Genomic DNA, 24,109 nt, shown 5'->3' with positions numbered 1-24,109 from the left:
TGTTCTTAAATGTGCATACAGTCGGGAGTTTCATCGGCAGAGCCACATCTTTAGAGAGAAACCTCACGCACGCCGAAGCTCGGCCTTCAACAACCCCGACCCCCAGTACTGCATCTGGCCCACAGCGGAGGCACCAAACGCGGCGTTAGATTAAGCAGAAGGGGGGTAAGCGTGAGCGTATCCGGCTATGCTAGCCAGCTTTCCCCACAATAAACTGGATTACATTCGATTACTGCTGTTGTGCCTTTGTTTGCGCTGTGTAAGTTACTCAATGCGCGTCACTGACGCTTTTCATATGATTGGAACATATCTAGAAATAATGCTTTAATCAAACTTACTAACTCGTTCATCTCGCTGTAATGGTACATTGCATGTGTTACAAAGTTGGTAGAATAATGATGAAGACGGACTCGGCGTGACTGGGACTCGTGTTTATTCAGAACTCTCAGATACAAACACAATAAACTTGCGCTAACAGAAAGTGCTCTCACAACTCAGTAGTTACTATAAATAACTTTGTTAGCAATCGCTCCGTCTCCGTGATGTCCGGTTCGCGAACAAATCATTCTTTTGAATCGGTTCTTTTTAGTGAACCGAACCAGTTCACCAAATCGGACTGAATCGTTCTAAACGGTTCGCGTCTCGAGTCAGCGCTGATCCATAATTTACTAAAGTTACTAACTTTCTGACATAAGTGACAGCCCCTCCGACTAGAAATAAACTAATAACCTGAAGTATATTCTAGTAACTACAACAGTTCACCCTGAACTGAGACATGCTGAGAGAACTGATGAGAAGTGAACTCAGGTCCATCCGTCTCTCTGGCAGCAGCTCGTGCGTCGTAGACCTCGTTAAACCACGCCCCCTCCGCTCATTTCAAATGCAAAGATGTCAGCCAATCACAACAGTGGGCGTTTTTACTGAAGTCTCACAGCAGACACGCTTCTTGAAACAGGGCAGTCAGCCACAGGGCAAACAGCAGTATAGACAAAATGCCTTTTATTTCTAAATTATGACATTTTATGATGTAAAAATCATACTAACAATATAAGTACACCTCAGGAAACACTATAAAATAATAGAAAAATGCCATGCCATGGGACCTTTAAGTATGTTTAGTTTGAAGTATTGTACTTTGCTACATTTTAAATCACATCCGTTACTGAGTAAAAATAAATAAATAAATAAATAAATAAATAATACAAAGGGGGGAAAATCACGCTCCGGAAACTACTGCATTGAATTGAGGGGCGAGGGAACAAACGCGCAAAAATCTCAAAAAGTTGGAGACGGACAAGACAGACGTCAGTGATGCAGACCCAGCTGAAAGCAAAACGCCGCCGTGAACTTCTGGCTAGTATGGAAATACTTCGGATATAGAAGAAAAAAAAAAAACGTGGTGTTGTCCTGGAGGATATCCAATTTCCCAAAAAATTTGGATGCAAATGAGGAAACAAACAGAACATGTTCGGGAACACCGTCCTTCTGTGCAGATAAAGGTACGTAATGTTTATAACTTAAGGCCGAAGGATTTCTGTGATGCAGAGGGAATCCCGGAATCCAGTCATAAAAATGTAATTTACAGTATAACGCAGATGTCAGGTAAAAACGCAAACTGATGGATGGATGAAAATATTGAAAGTAGAGTGGTACAATAAATCAAATCGCGACATGGTCTGTGAATATTAAAGTGCAAAACACTGCTTATACACTGCTTATAACACATATAAATATATGATCTGCTTGTTCTGTCTCTGTGTGAATGAGCAGCGTTTCTACTACATACTCAAGTACGCGTGATGCTCATGGTGTTTTTAATATCTCACAAACCTTATTTGGAAATTAACACATGAACATTTCCTGAGCTGATCTGAGAGAACCCCTAATGAGCAAAAAACTATTGTCAAATACACTCTGAAACAGGTCTTCACTACAATCTGTCAAAATAAAAATTTAGTTTAACTAGAAGAAATTATGACAGAAATATATTATTATTGTAGGCCTACAATAGAATGTAGCCTACTTGTAAAAATAATAATAATACATAATTTAAACATTAATCAATGGTTTAATTTAGTAAATCTTTGTTTTGCAGCACTTTGCCAAAAAAATAAAAGGATAAAAGTTTGTTACATTTTATTTGATTACCACAGTTTTTGATAATAGCCTATATTTGTATTAAATCATAAAAAGAAAGAATTCATAGGACTCTATTATAATAAAGCATTTGTTAGTTTGTTATAATAAAGCATTTGTTCAACCAAAAAAAAATCAGTTTTCATTCATTTTACGGCTGGTGATAATAATAACCATAATTTAATAATACAGTTTATTTATTAAATACTTGTTGAATACCGTGATGCTGTGAAACTGATGTTTTCTGAGATGTTGGTTATCATATCATCAAAATAATTATATTACAACCCTACACAGGAGAGTCCCCCACCCCCGCTGGTGTAAAAAAAAAGAAAAAGTAACTCTCACTTTTACTCTGAATAAATTTGAAATGAACTACTTTCTACTTTTACTTGAATCGATTTTTAGACCGGTAATTTTACTTGTATTTAAGTAAAATTTCATTGAAGTAATAGTACCTTTACTTGAGTAGAATATTTTGTTACTCTTTCCTCAGATTAACAGATTAATAGATGTTTTCTCCAGGAGTATATATGGTAATGGATTTGGAAATTTTAGAGAAATTCTAAATTAATGCATTACAATTTAATTAAACCCATTAGATTTTAGTCAACTAAAACTAGACCTACTATAGATTTTGTCAACTAAAATCTTATTATATTAACCCTCTGGAGTCTGAGCTCTTTTGGGGCCCTTTAGAAGTTTTGACATGCTCTGACATTTGTGTTTTTTTCAGTTGCTTATAAACACATTAATGGCAAAAGTGTAATTACACTGTATTCAGCACAAACTGGGCAACCATAATATGTGAGCAACATGTATGTACATGCTTGTGTTTTTGAGAGAAAAATGTTTATGCACGGATTTTGAAAAAACAAAAAAATTTGTTTTAAAATTAAGGCCTCAAAACACACAATAGATATGCGTTCACAAGACTTTTGACCAGGGCTTAAAAATGGAAAAAAATATCAATGGGTTCACTCCGAGCAGAATCGATATTATAGCGTTTCCGTTTTTGCGTTCCTCAATAAACATTACTGTTCCGAAAACGGTTTGATTTGAAAAAATACCGGTTAATAACGTTATTTTAATTTAGCCTATACTTTAAACAAATATGTATAAATAGACTTATTTTCACTCAATAATAATATAACGCATGGTAATTAAACTTGAATATTTATTTCATAACATTTTTAAAACCAGAAATACATGCATTAATTACAAAGCATAAACAGCGGACCTGTTTTGCGTTAGACAATCTAAAGTGGCCCTCTTATGCCGAATTATTTTCAGAAGAGTGATAACATTCTTTGTACATTACTTTTTTTCAACACGACTTGTTTTAAAAATTGCATGAATAAAGAATAAATAAACTGGATAACCATTGCTCTTTTAATGCACCGTCAACTGGTAATTTCAAAGCAAACACTGCGCAACACGTCCTTGCATCACATAATCAAATTCAGTCAGCTAATAAAGCTTGATCATTTAATACAATATAACATACCATTTAATACGAAGCATCAACCGTCTATATAGAAAACATTGTCCTGTATTGGCAATCTGAAAGACTATAGGAAAAATTTTTGATAGATGCCTGCTTGGACAGGCTTAAACAAAATCCACAAACTAGCCTAAATCAGACTATTTGAGCTTAAAGTCCGTACTGCTTATTTAAACGTATGAAAGGAATGTCCTCCAATACCTGCGCTTTCATTGTAGACCTCAGCGGGGAAAGAAATGTCTACCTGAGGCATGTAAATGCGCGCTCTACACTGACTTGCGTACCGGTAGATTCATAGATGATGGTGCGCGGGCATTTTACTCACGCTTGATCCGTCAACATCACATGCCGTACTACTCAATTCATGATTGGTCACTGCCAAATTAAAATATTAAAGAGAACGATAAAATAACGTTATTAACCAGTTAATGGTCATTTCAAATTAACGTTTCTGTTCAGAACGATTCAAATTGATTTTGATTTCGTACCCTTTTTTGTTCCTCTTAAAATTTTGTTCGTTTCCGTTTTTTGTTTTCGTTCCTTGAACCGGTTCAGAGCCCTGCTTTTGACTCCATCTTTTATTTCCATAGAGTTTTTTCTTTATACTGATGTGAGAATCATTGAGCCTACTCATTCACATAAAACAATACACTAACTTAAAATTTGTAAGACAGTTTCTCTTCTCAAAGCCAATATGCGAGGAGGCGTGATATCTAATGAATAATGATGAGATAGCACCTGAGATAACAAAGGACTCGCATTAATGAGCTGCATAATGAATGAGCTTCAGGTAAGTCTGTGACAGAGAGCAACAGGGCAAAGGAAATATATATTTTTTGTAGTTTATTATATTTGGAATGTAATCAACAAAGGCCTATAGTATTTTAAATGATCAGAAGATGTGACTACACTGCAAAAAATGCTCTTCTTATTTGGTATTTTTTCTTGTTTCCAGTCCAAATATTTAAAATTCTTAAAATTAAGATTAATTTACTAGATAAGTACAAATTTCTGGGTGGAAAAGCAAAATGAAGTGAGTTTTTGCTTAGTTAGTTAGTTAGTTAACTTTATTGTCCCCCAAGGGGAAATTCTGCTTGGGCACAGTGCAGAGTTGCTTCATAAAGGTAGACCAGATAACTTAAAGCAATCTATATTCTCTGCCACAACAATTTATGCTTTATTAAACTATAATTTATGATTTATTACACCAATTTATTAAAACACAACAATTAGCTAATGAGATTAAAACCATGTTTTTACTCCAAACTTACTTTTGGCTTTGGATCAAAAAAATCAGACAGAAAATATATTTCACAATATTCTGCATAATTATAAAAGCTCAAGTAGCATTGCATTATAAATATAATCTATTATGAAAACACCCAAAATGGTATAAATAACACAGATAAGCCATATATTGGCTTATAAAATATAAAAAACTCTTCATACTGGCAGCCGGAGGGCGCTCCGTGCACATGTAGTCCATATATAGCACGCATGAAGAAGATATCTTATCATATATATATATATATATATATATATATATATATATATATATATATATATATATATATATATATATATATATATACCGGTATATATATATATATATATATATATGGACTACATGTGCACGGAGCGCCCTCCGGCTGCCAGTATGAAGTATGAAGAGTTTTTTATGAATGAGAGCAGCTGACGCTCGTATTACTATCTTTTGAAGGTACCGACGGTTTTCATATCCATAACTCCTGACACATATTAACAAATTACGGTCACTATATGTCTTTGAGAATAAAACAGAGGTCAAAAATGGAAGCTTGAGTCTTAGATCTTTTAAATGATGTACAGTTTGTCAAGGTAATTACTTACATCTGGAAGTAATTTTGAGCTCATTTAAACAAAGAAAGCTTCAGGGCGCCTCGTTGAACGATGTGTTTGTTTGAGTTGATGTGTGTGTGGGCGTCGCCTCAGTATTTGAATCTCAATAGAGCGCGCGCTTAGTGGGCGTGGTCGCATTAGTCTATGATGAGCCGCTCAGGAACGACTAACATCAATCTGCTTTCAAACGGATTACATAAACACAGAATATTTGTTTTTGATTTGGTTTACAGTGTTTAAAACCTGACATTTCAGTGTTTCTTTAGACTTATGGCTCATGTTTGTGAAAAAAGTATTCAATAAGCTAGAGGTCATTTTCTGAAGACTATCTGAATAAACGTCTTTGACAGAGAGGCTGCAGATCGCGCATCATGTTTGATTTCTTTATTTTGCAAAAAGCACAACAATTTGTTTTTACTGTGACTCAGAGGTGTCAAGTAACGAAGTACAAATACTTCGTTACCTTACTTAAGTAGAAATTTTGAGTATCTATACTTTACTGGAGTAATTATTTTTCAGCCTACTTTTTACTTCTACTCCTTACATTTTCAAGCAATTATCTGTACTTTCTACTCCTTACATTTTAAAAATAGCCTCGTTACTCCTATTCCATTTCGGCATGTTTTCATTCCGGCTTGTCATAAAATAAAATAAACTATCCAGATAAATCGCGCCATCCGGACAGAGTGAATTTGATTGTGGTTGGATGAGAAGGATAAACACAAACCATTCCGACACCCTATTGGGTTGTAGGCGATCAATCACGCCTGCACCTGCACAAATCACACACCATGTTGCCAGATAGGGCGGGTTCTCGCCGACGAGCATGCACTTTCAGCCAATCAGCGATCAGCAGGCAGGCAGACGTGCTCAGCCTCATTCATGACTTTAGCCGGGTTTTTAGCGCGATGACTCGTAGCTGTATATTCCAGTGATCGCTATGCCAGTGGCATAAATACACAGTAAGTTGTATCTACAGTAAAGAGTGGGAGAGTGACTCAACTCTCAAACGTGAATTACACCTGTGACTCGAAGACTCTTTAAATATAACCGCGACTCCCGTCCATCATCATACACACACATGGGACATCTGCAACTAGCAACCCCGACAGATGCTGAAAGATGTTAAAATCAACGACTAATCCGTTTTGACTGTGCTAAATGTGCATGTGCCATGTACTTCACGAAAGACATACTGTAGTTTTGTCAAAGCAAAGTGCAACACAAGGGTAAGCGCATTGTTGTTATGTATTTGTTGACGGATTATTGTACAGTATAAATGAATTACGCATTTTGACATTGGTGTGTGCATTAACGTGTGAAATGCCTGTTAATTACATAGCGTTTTCCAATCTCTATATTGGGCACTTTTTGCACGTAAATTGGCTTCTTACTGTTGACATTGAAAATCTTGTGTTTTTCTAAGGGATTGCGGTTTTGACAGTTTCTACCTGGACATATAGTCATATTTGAACCGTTTTACTGGGATTTTTTTTTTTTTTAATCATCAATGTTATGCTTTAAGGAGATAAAATGGTAACTTACTTATCAACATTGATTGGTATGGCAATAAAATAATATCACATTATTTTGGCAGTTAAAGTTTTGGGTTTTTTTCTTGGAGTGACTAGTTGCCTATAAGTATTGTAAGAGGTGCAAACTTGTTATCAATAACCAGGCATGTTATCAATAACCATTTTTAAAAATATATATAAATGTACATTTGGTGAGGTTTTTGGGCTGGAAATTGTTGACCCAATCTGTCCACACTGATCACACATTCAAAAAATGGTTATTGATAACATGCCTCTGAATTTTGACTTTTTGCACCTTTACAATATTTATAGGCAACTAGTCATCAAATCTTCCACTCCATGAAACACGTTAATGCTCAGTAGTACACAATATGGTTCTTTAATGTATTTGCATTGTCCTAAAATGTGTTCATTTTCAATGGGAATATATGCGGCTGAAACGCGTAGCCAAGTGCATCTGAAAAAATGTTCAACATTAACTTTTTAATATAACATTATAGTCATTATGGCCTTCAGAAAAATGTGTTTTTGAGGAGGTGGGGTATGCACTGTGGCGCGGCCTAATCTTTTGTCCTTAAAGGGATACTTCACCCAAAAATGAAAATTCTGTCATCATTTACTCACCCTCAAGTTGTTCCAAACCTGTATGAGTTTTTGTTCTGAAGATATTTTGAAGAATGTTTGTAACCAAGCAGATAGAGCAACCATTGACTGCCATAGTAGGGGCAAAATGCTATGGCAGTCAATGGTTGCATATAATCTGCTTGGTTACAAAAATTCTTCAATCTTCAGAACAAAGAAACTCATACAGGTTTGGAACAATTTGAGTAGATTATGACAGAATTTTCATTTTTGGGTGAACTACCCCTTTAATGGCATTTTTTCCCCTTACATTACTTTTACTTTTATACTTTAAGTAGTTTTGAAACCAGTTACTTTTACACTTTTACTTGAGTAAAAAGCTTGAGTTGATACTTCAACTTCTACAGAAGTCTTTTTAAACCCCAGTATCTATACTTCTACCTGAGTAATGAATGCGAATACTTTTGACACCTCTGCTGTGACTGTACTAAAAAAATAATAGAAACTTAACAGATTATAATGATGTATAACACTTGCCTGAATGATAAAAAACGACAGAGTTATTTGAGTCTCTTTGGCACTGATAAGAAAAAAAGCAAGCCAATCACGCCGGCGTGATTGCCGACTCGAGAGGGTTAAGTCGACTAAAACTAGACTAAAACTAAAATAATTAAAAATGACTAAAATATGACAAAGTAAATTGCATTTTAGTCAAAAGACTGACTAAAACTAAATCAATAGTTGCTGTCAAAATGAACACTGGTTTGATGATCATCTTAAACGAGTCATATCTTGAGTGCAATGATAGGACAGCATTATATTGTAGACAGAGTGGAGATTAATCATAATAAACATGCACTACAGCAAAAACAATAGGCTCCGATTAAAAATAAAATTTAAAACATTGTATTCCAATTATTCCTCCGGCAGTATTGAGCAGCGTGCAGATCCTCGTTTATCTCGTGACTCAGGCAACACCAGCAGCGCAGGTAATCACATAATGTTTTTATACAGTTGTGGTCAGAATTATTGGCACCTCTGGTAAATATGATCAAATATGGCTGTAAAAATAAATCTGCATCTTTTATCAGTTTTATATTTTATAAAAAAAATTCACAAAAATCTAACCTTTCATTAAAGTCAAAGAATTGAAGGTGGGGGGTAAATCACATTATGAAAAATAATTTTCTCCAAAACACGTTGGCCATAATTATTGGCACCCTTTTATTAAAGGGTTACTTCAGCGATTTAGCATTAAGCTTTGTATCAGTAGAAACCCGGTAGTATATTCGAATGACCGTGCTTCCCCACCTCATATCACCCTGAGACGAGAGATTTATGTATTTTATGTCTGGAAAAAATATTGTCATTTTGCATCATCTGAGGCTTTTTTGGCCAGAGGCTAGAGACTACAGCCAGTAGTAGGAGTTAGTTCCGCATGTTTTCAACCCGCCCACAGGGGCAGGGGCGTAAATTTCATCTAACAGTTGGGGGGGACAATAAACATGACATTTCTCAAGAGCAAATTTTGAAGGGGACACAAATAATACAGCCAAAATCGTTTCTTATAAGGATATGTGTACCACAAAAAACAAAAAACATTTCGTACTTAGGCTACTTGGCGTTTTGGTGCACTGAAAAATTATGTAATGTCCATTTTTCTTTTCTCTTTCATTTTATCTGACCAACAACACAAAGTGATAGTTGTTTAAATACGATTAAGGTTCACCACGCAGTCATATTATAAATATTAAATTATCTTGCGTCCTCCACAAAGTATTTTATACTATGATATTCAGATATTTAGCTATTCAACTGCAGCAAGCCCTCTGATCTGCCACTTCATATTGAGCAAAACCTTTAGGTTTAGAATGAGCGCCAATTCGGGGGCGGGTTGCTTGTATTTTGGGTTCATTAGCCAATTATTCGTAATGAAAAACACAACTACAAAACAGTACAATGACACACTCCCTTAAATTTTTTTTACGATTTTACATTTCGCGCTTTTACATTTCGCTTTGAAACCAAATCTTCCGCAATCATCTTGTCTGTCAGCTGTTTGCCCGTTCGGCTTGTGCTGTATTGAGCAGACACGTTCAGTTTGTAATAGTTGTGTCAAATGATTTTATTACTATAAAAATTAAAACGACGGTGGCCCGGGGCAGTGCCGCAGTGGGCAAGTGATGTTAACAGTGTTTTGCCTAATCTGTATTAAAGAGAAAATAATCACTTCATCTGATGTTTAAAGTGAATAAAACAGCTTACTGGAGTTTCACAACTGCTGTCTGAAGAGCTTTGTTATCTCCCCAAACTTGTGTGGTACTTTATCTACGGTCTATGGGTAACGTTAGTTGAGGTGCGCGGTGGATCAAACCACTGTGGGGCAAGGGGGGAGGAGGGACTCAAAATGTTTCTAAACTTAAAACGCATTTTTTTTGTCCCGTTTGCGTTTGTATTGTTTTACTACTTACACATTTATTTTAAGTATATATCATTATATTATTTACAATACTCAGCATGGTTTTCAGGGGGGGACAGCCCTCAGATTGGGGGGGTCCTGTCCCCCCCGTCCCCCCCGCGATTTACGCCCCTGCACAGGGGTGGGATCTCACTCACAGAATGTAAGACACAGATGGCCGCACGGGCATTCATAACAGAGTGTTGCAGAGCAAAGCGAGTGTTCTCAATGAATTCCTATGAAAGTTAAGCTTCCGTAGGCATGAACTGAAAACGCGCCAGACTGGACACGCACTGTGCGGCCTTGAATGACTGACAATGCGGCTGTGAATGAATGCCGGTCGTCCGTGCTCATTTTAGTTTCGGTTTAAAATGACCGCCTTAAGACTCAACTAATCTCTGCGATTCTCCATCTGTGTTCCTTTGTCTTTGGCCACTCAAACTCTCCTCAAACTCAAAATATGACATTTCTTTGGAGTCCATGCCTCGACAGGTCAGGGCTGTTTTGGCAGCAAAATAGAGACCAACACAATATTAGGAAGGTGGTCATTATGTTATGCCTGATCGGTGTATAATTACCTAACAATGACACCGTAAAATAAAGTGTAACCTACTACACTTATATACTTGAATATCATAAGACGTGCACCTTAAGTAGCTTTAAGCCATAATTGAAAAGCCTCATAAAAACAGTCACATTTCTGACCCATGTAGAGGCACACACCCACCTGGGGCCTGACAGTTGAAGACTTCGGGGGCGTAGAAGCAGTGTCCGGTCTCCTCTGCGATATGAGCATAATCCAGCTGCGAGAGGCCACTCTCTGCAGGAAGAAACAAATTCCACAAGCCTGCGGCTCGAGCCTTTGCCTGCTCACACGGACACATACAGAGAAAATCTTACTCACTCCAGTTCAATTAGATACATTGTTCTTTGCAGCTATTTTACTGATGTTTGGTATAATTTACTCCAGTCTTCAATGTCACATGATGTTTTAGAAATCATTCTAATATGCTGATTTGATGGTCAATAAACATTTCTTATTATCCATGTCGAAATTTTTGTGAAAACCATGATTTTTTTCAAGAAGTCTTTGCTGTCACTTTTGATCAATTTAATGTAAATCTTACTGACCCCAAATGGCAGTTTAAGTTGTGATATGATGGTACTATAAATTAATATGCCAATGATTGTATGTATCATCACCTTCAACTCCTCTAACATAGGAGGTGTGTGCCATCTCTCAGGTGTGTCCTTGTGTTTGGCGTAGTACTCCTTTACTTCCTATACAAGAGACAATAAAAGGGGGAAATACAATTTTGCTTATAGTAATTGTACACAAACAATATACAGTGGTGGCCAAAATTATTAGAACACTTGGCATATGGGAGTCGTCTTATTGGGCCTGGATTTATTTTCCAAGAGGACAATGACACGAAACATTCTTCTAACTATTGTTGGAACAGCCTGCAACATAAGGAATCTACTGGAACATTGAAAATGATGGACTGGCCCCCTCAAAGTCCGGACCTCAAACCTGTCGAGCACATTTGGGGCGAGTTGGAAAATAAACTGGACAGATCTATTGTACATTCAAAGGGAAGCCTTTGGCTAAAGTTGCAGAAGGCATGGGATAACATTAGTGTTGAAGTTCTATAATATATTGACACTATGCCAGAGAGATGTGCTGCTGTAATTGCTACAAATATTAAAGTTAAATGTGGATAAAAACAGCATGACTCACTTCATCGGATATTTGATGGTCAGAGCAACCATCTGCATGTTTCATGAACATTATGAAATGAAATCTTGTTTTGGAGACAAAAAAATATCAATATTTTCAGATCCGTCAGGTGTTCTAATGATTTTGGCCACCACTGTAATTGCACACAAACCAAAAACAAATAGATAAAAAATTATTAGTATTAGTATTATTAGTTCAAAGCATTATCATTTTATTTAATAATTTAATTTAAATTTTTAAGATTTTTTTTATTTGTATAAATTCAAATAACCAGATCTGATAATATGAAAGAAATTTTGACATCATATCTTTCTGTACTCATGTGGTATTAACGTGAGGATGTTCCACACAGCTGACAGCAGTGCTGACCTTTTGGGCAGGAAGTACGTGCTTTCTCATGAACTCTTTCATATGCTGAAGGACAACCTGGCCTTTGGGTGACTGCATGAACAGCTGATCACAGATCGGCAGGGCTAACGTGGGGCTGCAATCAAAAACCACGTCCTTTATAAAACACCATCATTATTTATAATTACATCCAATCAAAATTTTAAACAACATACCCTGACAATAAAAATACAACTGATACTCCCTGGTTGCATGGAAACACCTTTAATTACATATTCTGATGCTAAGGAAACAACCTCAAAGATAAGCCACAAAATAAAACCAAAACACAGCATGCTTTTTAAACAAAACTTGTTGTTGAAGTGAAACATGAAAGATATCCTTAGAAAGTCTTTATGACATTGGAAAACTGAAAATAACTATTAAGAGATGAGCTGTCATGCAAGTAATTACTCTAATGTGCATGAAGAGTTAAGATTCAGGTCTTGTACCTGAAGGCAATCTGTAAACCCAGCTCAGCTAACGGCTCCACGCTCTCTCCAAACTCAGCTGCGTTAGTTGAACTGGCATTGCCCAACAAATGCCTTGCATAAATCCCCTAAAATGGGGAGAGAAAGATAATTATTGGTTGTGAATGAGTTTAGCACCTGTGTGATTTTCTCTGTATATAGTTGTTTCATAAGACAAAATAAACAGAAGGTTCACCAGTCATTTGCAACCGTGAACTACTACATACACCTGGCATTCTTTCGGGAGTAAAATCATCTACCTTCACAGAATATGTTTATTAAATATGTTTTTCTTATTTTAATACATGGCTCTGGAATACTTGATTCTGATTGGTCAGTTGTGCAGCCAACCATACCGTAGTTGTATAATGGCCGCTAACATAAATAATTGTCAGTTGATTTCCTACATGTACTACCATTTAAAAGTTTGGGGTCGGTAAGATATTTTTCATGTTTTTGAAAGAACTCTCTTTTCTTTTAATATCAGGAAATCGAATTATAATTTAAAATAAGTGTTTTCTATTTGAATATATTTTAAAATTGAATCTATTCCTGCCGGCAAAGCAGAATTTTCAGGAGAAATTACTCCAGTCTGTAGAGTTGCATGATACTTAAGACATCATTCTAATATGCTGATTCGGTTCTCAAAAACATTTCCTACAATTAGTTGGACTGCTTAATATTCTTGTGGAAGTCGTGATACATTTTGTCCAGGATTCTGAGGAATAGAAATTAATAGAACAGCATTTATTTTTATTTTATTTTTTTCTAAAATTATAAATGTCTTTACTGTCATGTTTTATCAATTTAATGCATTCTTGCTGAATAAAGTATTCATTTCATTAAAGGAGAAAAAAAAAGAAATCTTCCTGATCCCAAACTTTTGCACAGTAGTGTAGCTGTGCTAGCTAGGAGTCTCTCATAGCACTACTCTCCTTTTTTCCTCAAATAATGAATATTTCAAATCAGAATGATATTAAATGTCCATAAATCATGTAATAATCTTGGAGAAATATGATTATTATCTTTCTACTTTTATTTTGTGTAAAGAAAAACTTTACAGACACTTCAAAGTCTAGCAGCGGGTGAATATACCTCCGCACTGATGTGCATGCTTTTATGTGATTGGCACAAACAGTTTAACTTTGTTTTAACCACAACTGCTTGACATGGCCTGCATGTACTTAATACCTGCGCAATTGCAGCCATTTTGAAAATGGCCATGGAAATAAAGAAGTTTAACTGGGGGAGAGAGTTGGGTATCCCTCGACAACAGCAGTAAATGGAGATCAGGTCATCCGGAGAGGGAATTCCTGTTCAAAAGCAACAGACAGATTAAAACAAAATCTAGAGTTATAATAAAATAACACATAAAAGGGCACGATTTTCTTCAAATGTTATTTAACCCAAAAATTAAAATTCTGTCCTCATTTATTCACCCTTTAGTTAATCTTCAAAATGCAAATTACAGTATTTTAATGAAACCTGAGAGGTTTCTGACCCTTAGTCCAGGTAACCAAAATTTAAAAGATCTAAAAGGGTTATAAAGGCATCGGAAAGCACGTCCATACAAATCAAGTGGTTTAATCCAAGTCTTGTGAAGAGATGCAAATGCTTTATATGAACAGATTTATTCACATATAACACACATATATAGAGTGAACGCATACTGTAAATACCAAAGCTTGTGTGTGCGTCACGTGTATCTCACATGCTCGAACAAACCTCATTGGTTCTTGTGCGTGTGTGCTGCACAAAAACCAATTAGATTTGTATTAGCAATCTTGTAACCAGAGGTTAGCTGGACGTTCGATGGAGGAACAGAAACCTCTCAGGTTTCAGTAAAAAAATATCTTAATTTGTATTTCGAAGATTAACCAAAGTCTTATGGGTTTGGAACGACATGATGGTGAGTAAATGATGAACTATCCCTTTAACTCTTCCGAAATATTTTTTAAAAAAAAATAAACAAAAAAGGATTCTCCACCCTCCACTCCTGTAACTCCACCCATTGTGCTGATGACTTTGTAGTGACTGGGCCAATAGTGTGGCATGAGGAAGTAGGCCAAGTCTGCTATTGGCTGTCCAGTAGTGGACAGTTCCCAATCCAGCACAGCCAGCACACGAGCCTGAAGAGAGATAATAAACTTTTCAGGAGACCCATATGTTCCAACATGTAAAAATCTGAGGTTTTGGTTTGACTGACAGAAACACATTGGTATATCTATTACCAATCACTTATGTGGGAAAATAGAGTTTCAATAAGCTTATTAAGAATGTTCTGCTAAAAGACATGTGATGTTATAATGGGTGGTTAATTAAGGACTTGCTCTGTCAGTTGGTTTTGATTTATTTGATCTTTACAATTCTCTCTGTAACAAATAATCCGCTAACATAACGGTATATAAGCTTAAAACGTCTTAACTCTCTAAATAGGTAATACTAGTGATAGGTAATAATTAAATATTTTCCCTTTGCATTAAACTTGATTTAATATTCTATTTCCATTCTTCATATTAAGTCCAACAAATAGATATATAAAATTTAAAAAAAACATTCATACTTTTATTCAAAGTTCAAACAAGGAAAAATTGATCAAAAGTGTCAGTAAAGTCATTTACAATCGTACAAAAGATTTATTTTTCCAATAAATTCTGTTATTATTTTATCAAACTTTCAAAGGGGTGTAACGATTAAAATTACTCATGGTTCGGTTTGTATTACGGTGATCAGGGTTCGTACACCTTTTCAAAGGTCAAATTCAAGCACTTTTCAAGCACTTTCAAGGTCCATTTTAAAGCTTTTTCCAGCACCTTACACCACTGTAAATTACATACCAATACATAGTCAAAATTATTATTAAGTGTTTTTATCACATTAAAAGAGATTATTACGGTGGCCCAGTAGTGCACAACACAACGAAATTTAAAAAGCATACATAAGTTCACAACACAACGAAATAAATCCACAACACAACGGAATGAAACCACAACACAACGAAATCAAGACACAACACAACGAAGTCAAGCCGCAACACAAAGAAAAATCCACAACACAACGAAATCAAGCCACAACACAACGAAAAATCCACAACACAACGAAAAGTCCACAACACAACGAAATAGCCACAACACAACGGAAATGCTCCCAACCACTAGGGGACTCTCGGAGTGCGCTAAAGTTAGTTTTCCTTGCATTGTTCTATATTAGTGCTGTCAGTTAAACGCGTTATTAACGACGTTAACGCAAACCTATTTTAACGGCGTCAATTTTTTTATCGCGAGATTAACGTTCTTTTTGGTCTAACAAACTTTGTAGTTTTTTCACATGCTGTTGCAGCAACTAGTAACGTTAGAAAAACTACAACACCACTCCGGATGTAGCTAGACCGGAAACAAAACATCAGGCACGCTGCGGCTGCCCACACTTGTTTGGGCCATTAAAAGAGTAGACGTGGATGGCAAGCGTGAGACGCCGAAATGAGAAACGTATTATGCCATGGTTTAACTCAGGGGTCTTCAACTAAAAGTGCTTGTCTTGAGCGCTGCTTTCTGCTCTGATGGTGCATTCACACCGGACGCGAATGAAGCGTTTTGCGCGAGTGATTTAAGTCAATGCAAAGACGCAAATAGACATTCTGCGGCGCGAATTAAGCGGCGTGCATGTCGCGTCATTCGCGTCCGGTGTACCTGCATGCTTGACCGCGCGTCTGGGTCTGAACGCAACAGTGAGCATTGCAACGTTAACTGTTTCATTAGCCTACGTCAAAAGGCTTCGCGGTCCGGATTTGGACCGGAGTCCGCTAGTTGGCGACCCCTGGTTTAACTGCACTATAGGCGGAGTCCTAGTTTACCTTGCATGTGCACTTTGTAATTTTATTTTGTATCACCCTGTTTTGATCCCTTAGAAAGGGCTGTTGAAGGGGCTGTTTGTGCAACAAAGTATTTTTTTTCACCCTTTTATTGATGGACAGTGTTACATTGTGTGAGCGATTATTTGCTCCAAGTGTGAATGACTGCTTCAAGTGAGAATGTTGGTGTGAAATCGAACACTACAGTATGCCAATGTTGTTTTCAATAAAACAAACATTTGAACAAAGCAAGCCGATCCACTTTTCTATGTTGATAAGAGCATTAAAATAAGAAAAAATAATGGGACAAAAAGAAATCAAGGGACATTTAGAATAAATAAAAATGTGCGATTAATTGTGAGTTAACTATGGCATTAATGCGATTAATCGCGATTAAATATTTTAATCGTTTGACAGCACTATTCTATATAGATTCGCCAATCTTACAAATATTTAAACACTACGATCAGTTTTAAGTGTGCAGTTGTATATCGACATGAAATATCAATTAAAAATCACTTACGTGCATAATAGCTGCATATTTATACTCGAGAACGCTTTGACCCGCTGCCTCGGCGCTAAGGGAGCGTCTGCCAATTCCACCAAGTTGAAATAATTTGTATGAATTAAATTAACTTTTTTTTTTTTAATTTTCAAATTCCAATGTTGTGTTGTGCATTATTAAGTCAATTTTACCAATACAATCAAGCTGTGGAATTTTAACATGTCTGTTTTTAAATGTTAAAAAGTAATTTTAATTCATAAAAATTATACATTTCAACCAATTGGTGGAATTGGCAGACGTTGCCTTAGCGCCGTGGTATCGGGTCAAAGCATTCTCGAGCATAAATATGCAGCTATAATGCATGTAGGTGATGTGATTTAAAATTAATATTTCATATAGATAAACAATGGTTAGCCTACATACTGTTGAAACTAATTGTGGTATTGATTTCTTTGTAAGATTGCCAACTCTATAGAACAGTGGCAACTTTACAGCGCTCCGAGTGCCCCCGAGTGGTTGGGAGCATTTCCGTTGTGTTGTGGCTATTTCGTTGTGTTGTGGATTTTTCGTTGTGTTGTGGCTTGATTTCGTTGTGTTGTGGATTTTTCTTTGTGTTGTGGCTTGATTTCGTTGTGTTGTGGTTTAATTCCGTTGTGTTGTGGATTTATTTTGTTGTGTTGTGAACTTATGTATGCTTTTTAAATTTCGTTGTGTTGTGCACTACTGGGCCACCGTAGATAATGCTATAACAGACCAAATTGTGTTCTGTAATAGCAGAAGGATCAGATATTTAAGCAAATCACAAGTTTTATTTTTTCAAAATGTATCACTGTCTAATGTGGCGTTCACACCGGACGCGATTCGCGCGAAGGTGGACGCTTGAACATTTTGAGTTTACTCGCTTCAATCGCGCGTGAAATTAGCGCGAATCGCGCGTGAAATTCGCGCAAACCGCGCGTGACATTCATGTGGCGTTCACACCGGACGCGATTCGCGCGAAGGTGGACGCTTGTACATTTTGAGTTTACTCGCTTCAATCGCGCGTGACATTCACTGCACAACAGACGCGAATTTGCGTCATGGGCGGGGCTTCCGCCTGCAGCTCGTCTCGTTGAGAAATGGCTGACATGGGCTGTGTTTACATGTCTTTTTTTTGTTAAAATCTACTGTTAATGTGTGACAAAACGTAGTTTTAAGACTTTTTCAGTCGATAATGTAGTTGTTTAAAGCTCAAATCTGTGGTTTATTTATATAAAGAGTGCCTATTTGAACATTTTATCTGGCGTTTTCGGAGTTGTGAGCTCCAGCGGACAGCGGCGCTCAGCGCTCGTCAAAGCCGGCGAGGGCAACCTTTCCTCGGCCAGTCCTTCTGCCGTCTGCCGCTGGCTCTGATGTCTCTGTGGTGTGTCTCGAGCTATAATTAGTCTTGTAACGGCCGATCTTTGGTCTGATGGATCTATAATTTGTTCCCTGGCAAATCATTTAGGCTGAGGGCAAAGAGAAGTTTCATTACTTTATATTTTTAGGCTATAACTGTATGTTGCCGTTGTAACGTTAGCCTACTAGCACTGACTTTGAATGTTTGACTGAATTGTTTGCTTTATTTCATGTATAGCTTGTTATACATTACTTATACTTTTGTATTATTGATCATACATAAACTTGCATTTAACAAAAAGAGACTGGGTTGTGTTTCATGTCATTTAATGTTATCACAGTGATAATCATATTGTCTGAACCAGATATACAGATTTTCTCCTCATTGTTGTCACTACTAGAGCAAGCTCCTGATTGGTTAACGCGGCGCGAAATATCCGCCAAAGTTCAGATTTTTCAACTTGAGCGATTCGCTCAATTCGTGTCCTTCGCGCCGCCTCAATCGCGCGAATCGCGCCGCAGAATGCCATTTCGCGTCTCTGCATTGACTTATGTGGCGTTCACACCGGACACGATTCGCACGAATAATTTGCGCTAATCGCGCGAAGGTGGACGCTTGAACATTTTGAGTTTACTCGCTTCAATCGCGCGTGACATTCACTGCACAACAGAAGCGAATTCGCGTCATGGGCGGGGCTTCCGCCAGCAGCTCGTCTCGTTGAGAAATGGCTGACATGGGCTGTGTTTACATGTCTTTTTTTGTGTTAAAATCTACTGTTAATGTGTGACAAAACGTAGTTTTAAGACTTTTTCAGTCGATAATGTAGTTGTTTAAAGCTCAAATCTGTGGTTTATTTATATAAAGAGTGCCTATTTGAACATTTTATCTGGCGTTTTCGGAGTTGTGAGCTCCAGCGGACAGCGGAATTGTTTGTTTTATTTCATGTATAGCTTGTTATACATTACTTATACTTTTGTATTATTGATCATACATAAACTTGCATTTAACAAAAAGAGACTGGGTTGTGTTTCATGTCATTTAATGTTATCACAGTGATAATCATATTGTGTGAACCAGATATTAATATACAGGTTTTCTCCTCATTGTTGTCACTACTAGAGCAAGCTCCTGATTGGTTATCACGGCGCGAAATATCCGCCAAAGTTCAGATTTTTCTACTTGAGCGATTCGTGCGTTCAAAACGCTCAATTCGCGTCCTTCACGCCGCCTCAATCGCGCGAATCGCGCCACAGAATGCCATTTTGCGTCTCTGCATTGACTTAACATGTAAATCACTCACACGAATCGCGTCCGGTGTGAACGCACATTTAACATGTAAATCACTCGCGCGAATCGCGTCCGGTGTGAACGCACCATAAGTAGACTTTCTTACGATCTAATCTGCCAATGTAAAAACAATTACCCAAAACAAAATCACTCGACAGGTTCACTTCACTTTCAATTAAATTATTTAACTACTTTGGGGTAGACAGTCAATCAGAGTCAGCTCAATGACCTTTTATATTTTTTTTAATATCATTTATTTTTTGTCTATTTAAAAAAGTCTAGGCAATCAAAAATTTCTTCTCAAGAGATCCCTTCATATGATAAAGCTTTTAAGCTCGTTTCATATATAAACGTTGATCAATTACCATTACAATTATCTCACAAATATTTGGTAAAAATTTATTTTCTTTAATGGGGTAATTATGTTGCAATAGCTTGCATACAGCACAAGGCAGCTTGACTTAAAATGGTAAATTGAATTAAAAAAGACGAGTAAACAGTAATAAAATCAGAACAAATAAACAAATTACTAACAATAGCACAAATAAATACATTAGAATAAAGACAAATTAAATAGACTGCTGTTTTTTTCAGGTACAGTGTTTCTAACAGTATTCAGGTAAGAAACTAAAGAAGAGACTTCTGGTTATTGAGCGGTACTGAGAAGACGTGGGTTAACGACCATCCTACATTGTTCGAGTAATAATCCTTCAAATCACTTAAAACTTTATCACATCTTTTGGTAACTAATGCACAAAAGACCAACGACTGAAATGGCACCGAAAAAAAAGAACAGAATTCAAGAAAAAGTGAATAATGAAGCGCAAGAGATGTCACAAGATTCTGATCAAGCAGACGAGCTAAGAGAGATGGAGGAAGATGACGACAGTGAAGCTACGAAAGTAACTGAGTTGAACCCCAGCAATGCAGATGTTCTGCAAGCTATTAAAGAAATGGACAAACGAGTTACGAGTAAAATCGACGGTGTTATGTCAGCGATCAAAGAGGTGAAGGAGCGAGTGAAAGAGGCCGAGGAACGCATTTCGGGAGCGGAGGATGAAATCGTTCAACTTAGTGATGGGGAGTTGACTCCAAAAGAGTCGATTCCTCAACTCTGAATAGCCCCAGAGTCGGGGTCGACTCCAGCACAGGAATCGATTCTCGGTGTCGACTCTGTTGCTGTGTCCGAAATCACTCACTTGTTTAATAATTCTCTAATCCCAATAAAGTGCATGGCAGTTGAGTGCACTATAAGCAAGGAGTGAATGAAATGAAGCGAGGAATTCAGACACTGACATAAAACGTCGCGTCAGAGAGCTGTCGCGTTGCAGAAACTTTCACACACATTTATTTGAGTACTTAGCCTACTTTTAAATTGAAAACAGTCACAGCGACTTTAGTTTGTAATTATACATAGGCTTCCTCCATGCTAGCTTTAGTTTAATTGATAGTATATTAATGCAATAAATATAAATTTGGTTTTCTATGGTTAACCTTGTGTTCATAATCATTAAACTTAATCATTAAAAAAAAAACTCACATCAAGAAGAAACACATGAATAAGTGTAGCAACATTTATATCTTTAACTCACCTTTTAAGACAACAGCTTTTTTCATGACTATTTTTTTTCCTCTGTAAAATTAGGTAGGCTATAGGCAACAGCTAGGTAGAAACGTTGATAGCCACTCATCAAGTCATCGCTAAATTGGGCTAATTTGGACGATTACGCTAAAAGGAGCGAGGTTTTAATAAGGGGATTTTAAGGCTTTGTGTTGGGGGAGAAATAATTTAAGTGTGTAACAACTGCAATTTTGTCTTATTTCTGACCATGTTTTGATGTAAAGTAAATGGAGTCGAGGAGTCGATTCCATAGACTCCTACAGTGGGAGTTGGGAATCGGAGTCGACTCCAAAAAACCTGGAATCGAACACCCCTAGTTCAACTGCGTGCTCACACCAACTCGCTTGAATCGCAAGTTAAAAAACTGACAGACAAAGTTGACGACATGGAAAACAGAAACAGACGGAGCAACCTAAGATTGGTGGGTTTGCCGGAAAAATAAGAGGGAAACGATGTGTGTGCTTTCTTAAGCCGCGTTTCCACCGAAATTACCCGGAACTATTTGTACCAGGAACTTTTTTCCCAGGAACTTTTTCTCCCCCAGACCTGCTACAATCTGCGTTTCCACCGCGGTCTAAAGTACCGGGGAGATTAGGCAAATTAGTCCGGTGACGTGGGAATGCGCGCGGCTGCTTCTCCCAGTTACCGACGGACAGTAATCACTTTTGCGCGATACTGTCTGCAACAATAACAAGTGTAGGAGATGCAAGCAGCGCTGCTTTTGCTGATTATGTACACACATTACCAACACTGCTTATTTAAACGTGCACTTTCACCTGGTTTGACCATTTTAATGCAAAATGGGATGATGGGCAATCCAAAATCTGAATGTAGCTCAATTCCAAAACAAAACATTTTCTATAAAAGGATAATGAGGTTTCAGTCATTCATGACAGATGTGTGAAAAGTTAATTGAATGAAAACAATAGACTGAATTAAGCGGTTGAAAGATTAGGTACTAGACTGCAAGTATTTTATTTTTTATCACAATAACATCTCTTAACATTCACAAAAAAAAAAAAATCACATGACTAGTATTACAATATGCTTCATTAAATGCATATTAGAGACTTCTTCCTCAAATTTGAAATGAAGCAGGACCACACTTATGGCTTCACTTAAGTTGTGGTTATAAGTTATTATACTACATTCACATAGTTATACATTTAAAAATATAATATTTGGGTTTTCTAGATATGTTTATGTGCATATTCAGAAAGACTTGCGAGCAGCAGCCCTTTTATTTGCTTCCTACACTATATGAATACAATTAGAATGTGGTTATATAGTTAGAATGTGGTTATATAGTTAGAATGTGGAAATTAAAGACACAGTGACATTTTACACATTTGACTTTATTTTAGACAGATTAGTTCTTACAAAATTAAAATAAAAGTGTGCAAAGACAAATAAATTACTAGAACAATAAAATGAAAATATAAAATGTGAAAACAACAATATAAAAAAAAGTGTATTTTTCAGTAACCGGTCCAAGAGCTGTACCAACACGTACAATATATAAAGTACAAATGTGGTAGTGCAAATGCTTCATTCAAGCGGCTGGTCATTGTGGCTACTTCTTGAACGACTGGACAAACTGTCCAAGAACAGACAGAAACCCGGTCTGAAAGTCCCTCTGCTGCCATCTGCTTTCTTCCGCTTCTGACTGGTGGAATGCCAACTCTTGCCTACTCATCTCTCCTCGGCCTGGCTCTCAAGTAACAGCTGAATATTGGTCACGCTGTTCTTGTCCATGCTGCAGGACGGCCCGGTTAGCATCCTCCATGTCCCTCAGTGCATCAAGAAAGTCACAGTCCCTTTTCCTTTTCTCTAAGTAGAAAAATTGCACAGAAACACATGGAAATTAATACACAAGGCAACCATGAAACAATAGAAACCATCAATTAATTATTTAAAGTGTTTTCACTACAAATAATGAACAATTGTTTGCCCAGCTTGAACAATGCCCAGTGTGCAATTTTTATCATGGGCAATTTAAGTTTACAATTAAAAACAACAAAACTACTCAAAACCATTAAGGATTACACATCAGTTTTTAAATATATACACATTTTTGTCAGCTTTATACCTCGGCGTGTGTGTGTTTCGGCAGGAGACACGGGACGAGGGCTAACGTACTGGTGACCGCGGGGGAAAACACGCTGGTCTCCGTTGCCTGCAATTCATTGGGGCCACTCGTTACGTCTGGAAAAGCACGTTGAAAAAAGTTACTGCAACGTGTTTAAACACTGCAACGAGTTTAATAGATGATACCAAGATGAGATATTTACCTTCAACCCACTCGGATTCCTGGATGGTTTCCAACAACGCACTAGCCGAGTCTTTTGTTACCGCTGCACCAGAAAAGGACGGTCTGTGTCCCAACAACGCGCCCAGGCGGTCATGCCACTTGTTAATACGCCGGTCGGAACCGCTCCAGTTGTTATGATCCTTTAATTTCTTGTAATCTTGTCTTAATTTCTTCAACTTCTCTCTGCACTGTTTTCCAGTGTGACTGGAACCGAGTCGATATCTTCAGGTATACCTTTCCATTGCGGGTCGCCGTTTCCAGTTCCCGCTGGATGTCCTCCTCCGCATATATGCTCAATAAAGCCTGAACCTCGTCGTCAGTCCATCGGTCGAATCTTTTGTTGAACATTGCTGCAAAGAAAATATTTACTGAACGCAGAACCCACGGAACCCACCTCGCAAAATACTTGTAAATATGGCGGTGGAAAAAAAAAATGCTGCGAGAGCTCAACCAATCAGCATGTTCA

At 37.2% G+C, this 24,109-nt stretch overlaps 1 protein-coding gene across 3 annotated transcripts in view; it reads right to left on the bottom strand.

The window, feature by feature from the left end:
• The window catches only part of acad11 (acyl-CoA dehydrogenase family, member 11), a 128,261-nt gene that overhangs the window by 92,146 nt on the left and 12,006 nt on the right, over positions 1–24,109 (bottom strand). The window contains exons 6-11 of one of the 3 annotated variants that reach the window (XM_079806171.1): positions 14,679–14,820; positions 13,883–14,004; positions 12,674–12,780; positions 12,204–12,318; positions 11,297–11,374; positions 10,821–10,959 (exon numbers count right to left, since the gene is read on the bottom strand). In XM_079806171.1, the coding sequence (XP_079662297.1) occupies positions 10,821–10,959; positions 11,297–11,374; positions 12,204–12,318; positions 12,674–12,780; positions 13,883–14,004; positions 14,679–14,820 (703 nt within the window). The remainder of the gene's footprint in view (positions 1–10,820; positions 10,960–11,296; positions 11,375–12,203; positions 12,319–12,673; positions 12,781–13,882; positions 14,005–14,678; positions 14,821–24,109) is intronic. The other 2 variants (XM_079806172.1, XM_079806173.1) reach the window with 2 other exon arrangements.

This window comes from Gobio gobio (assembly GCF_949357685.1).
Source record: "Gobio gobio genome assembly, chromosome: 23".
NCBI lineage: Eukaryota > Metazoa > Chordata > Actinopteri > Cypriniformes > Gobionidae > Gobio > Gobio gobio.
This window is presented reverse-complemented; position numbering and strand designations above follow the sequence as displayed.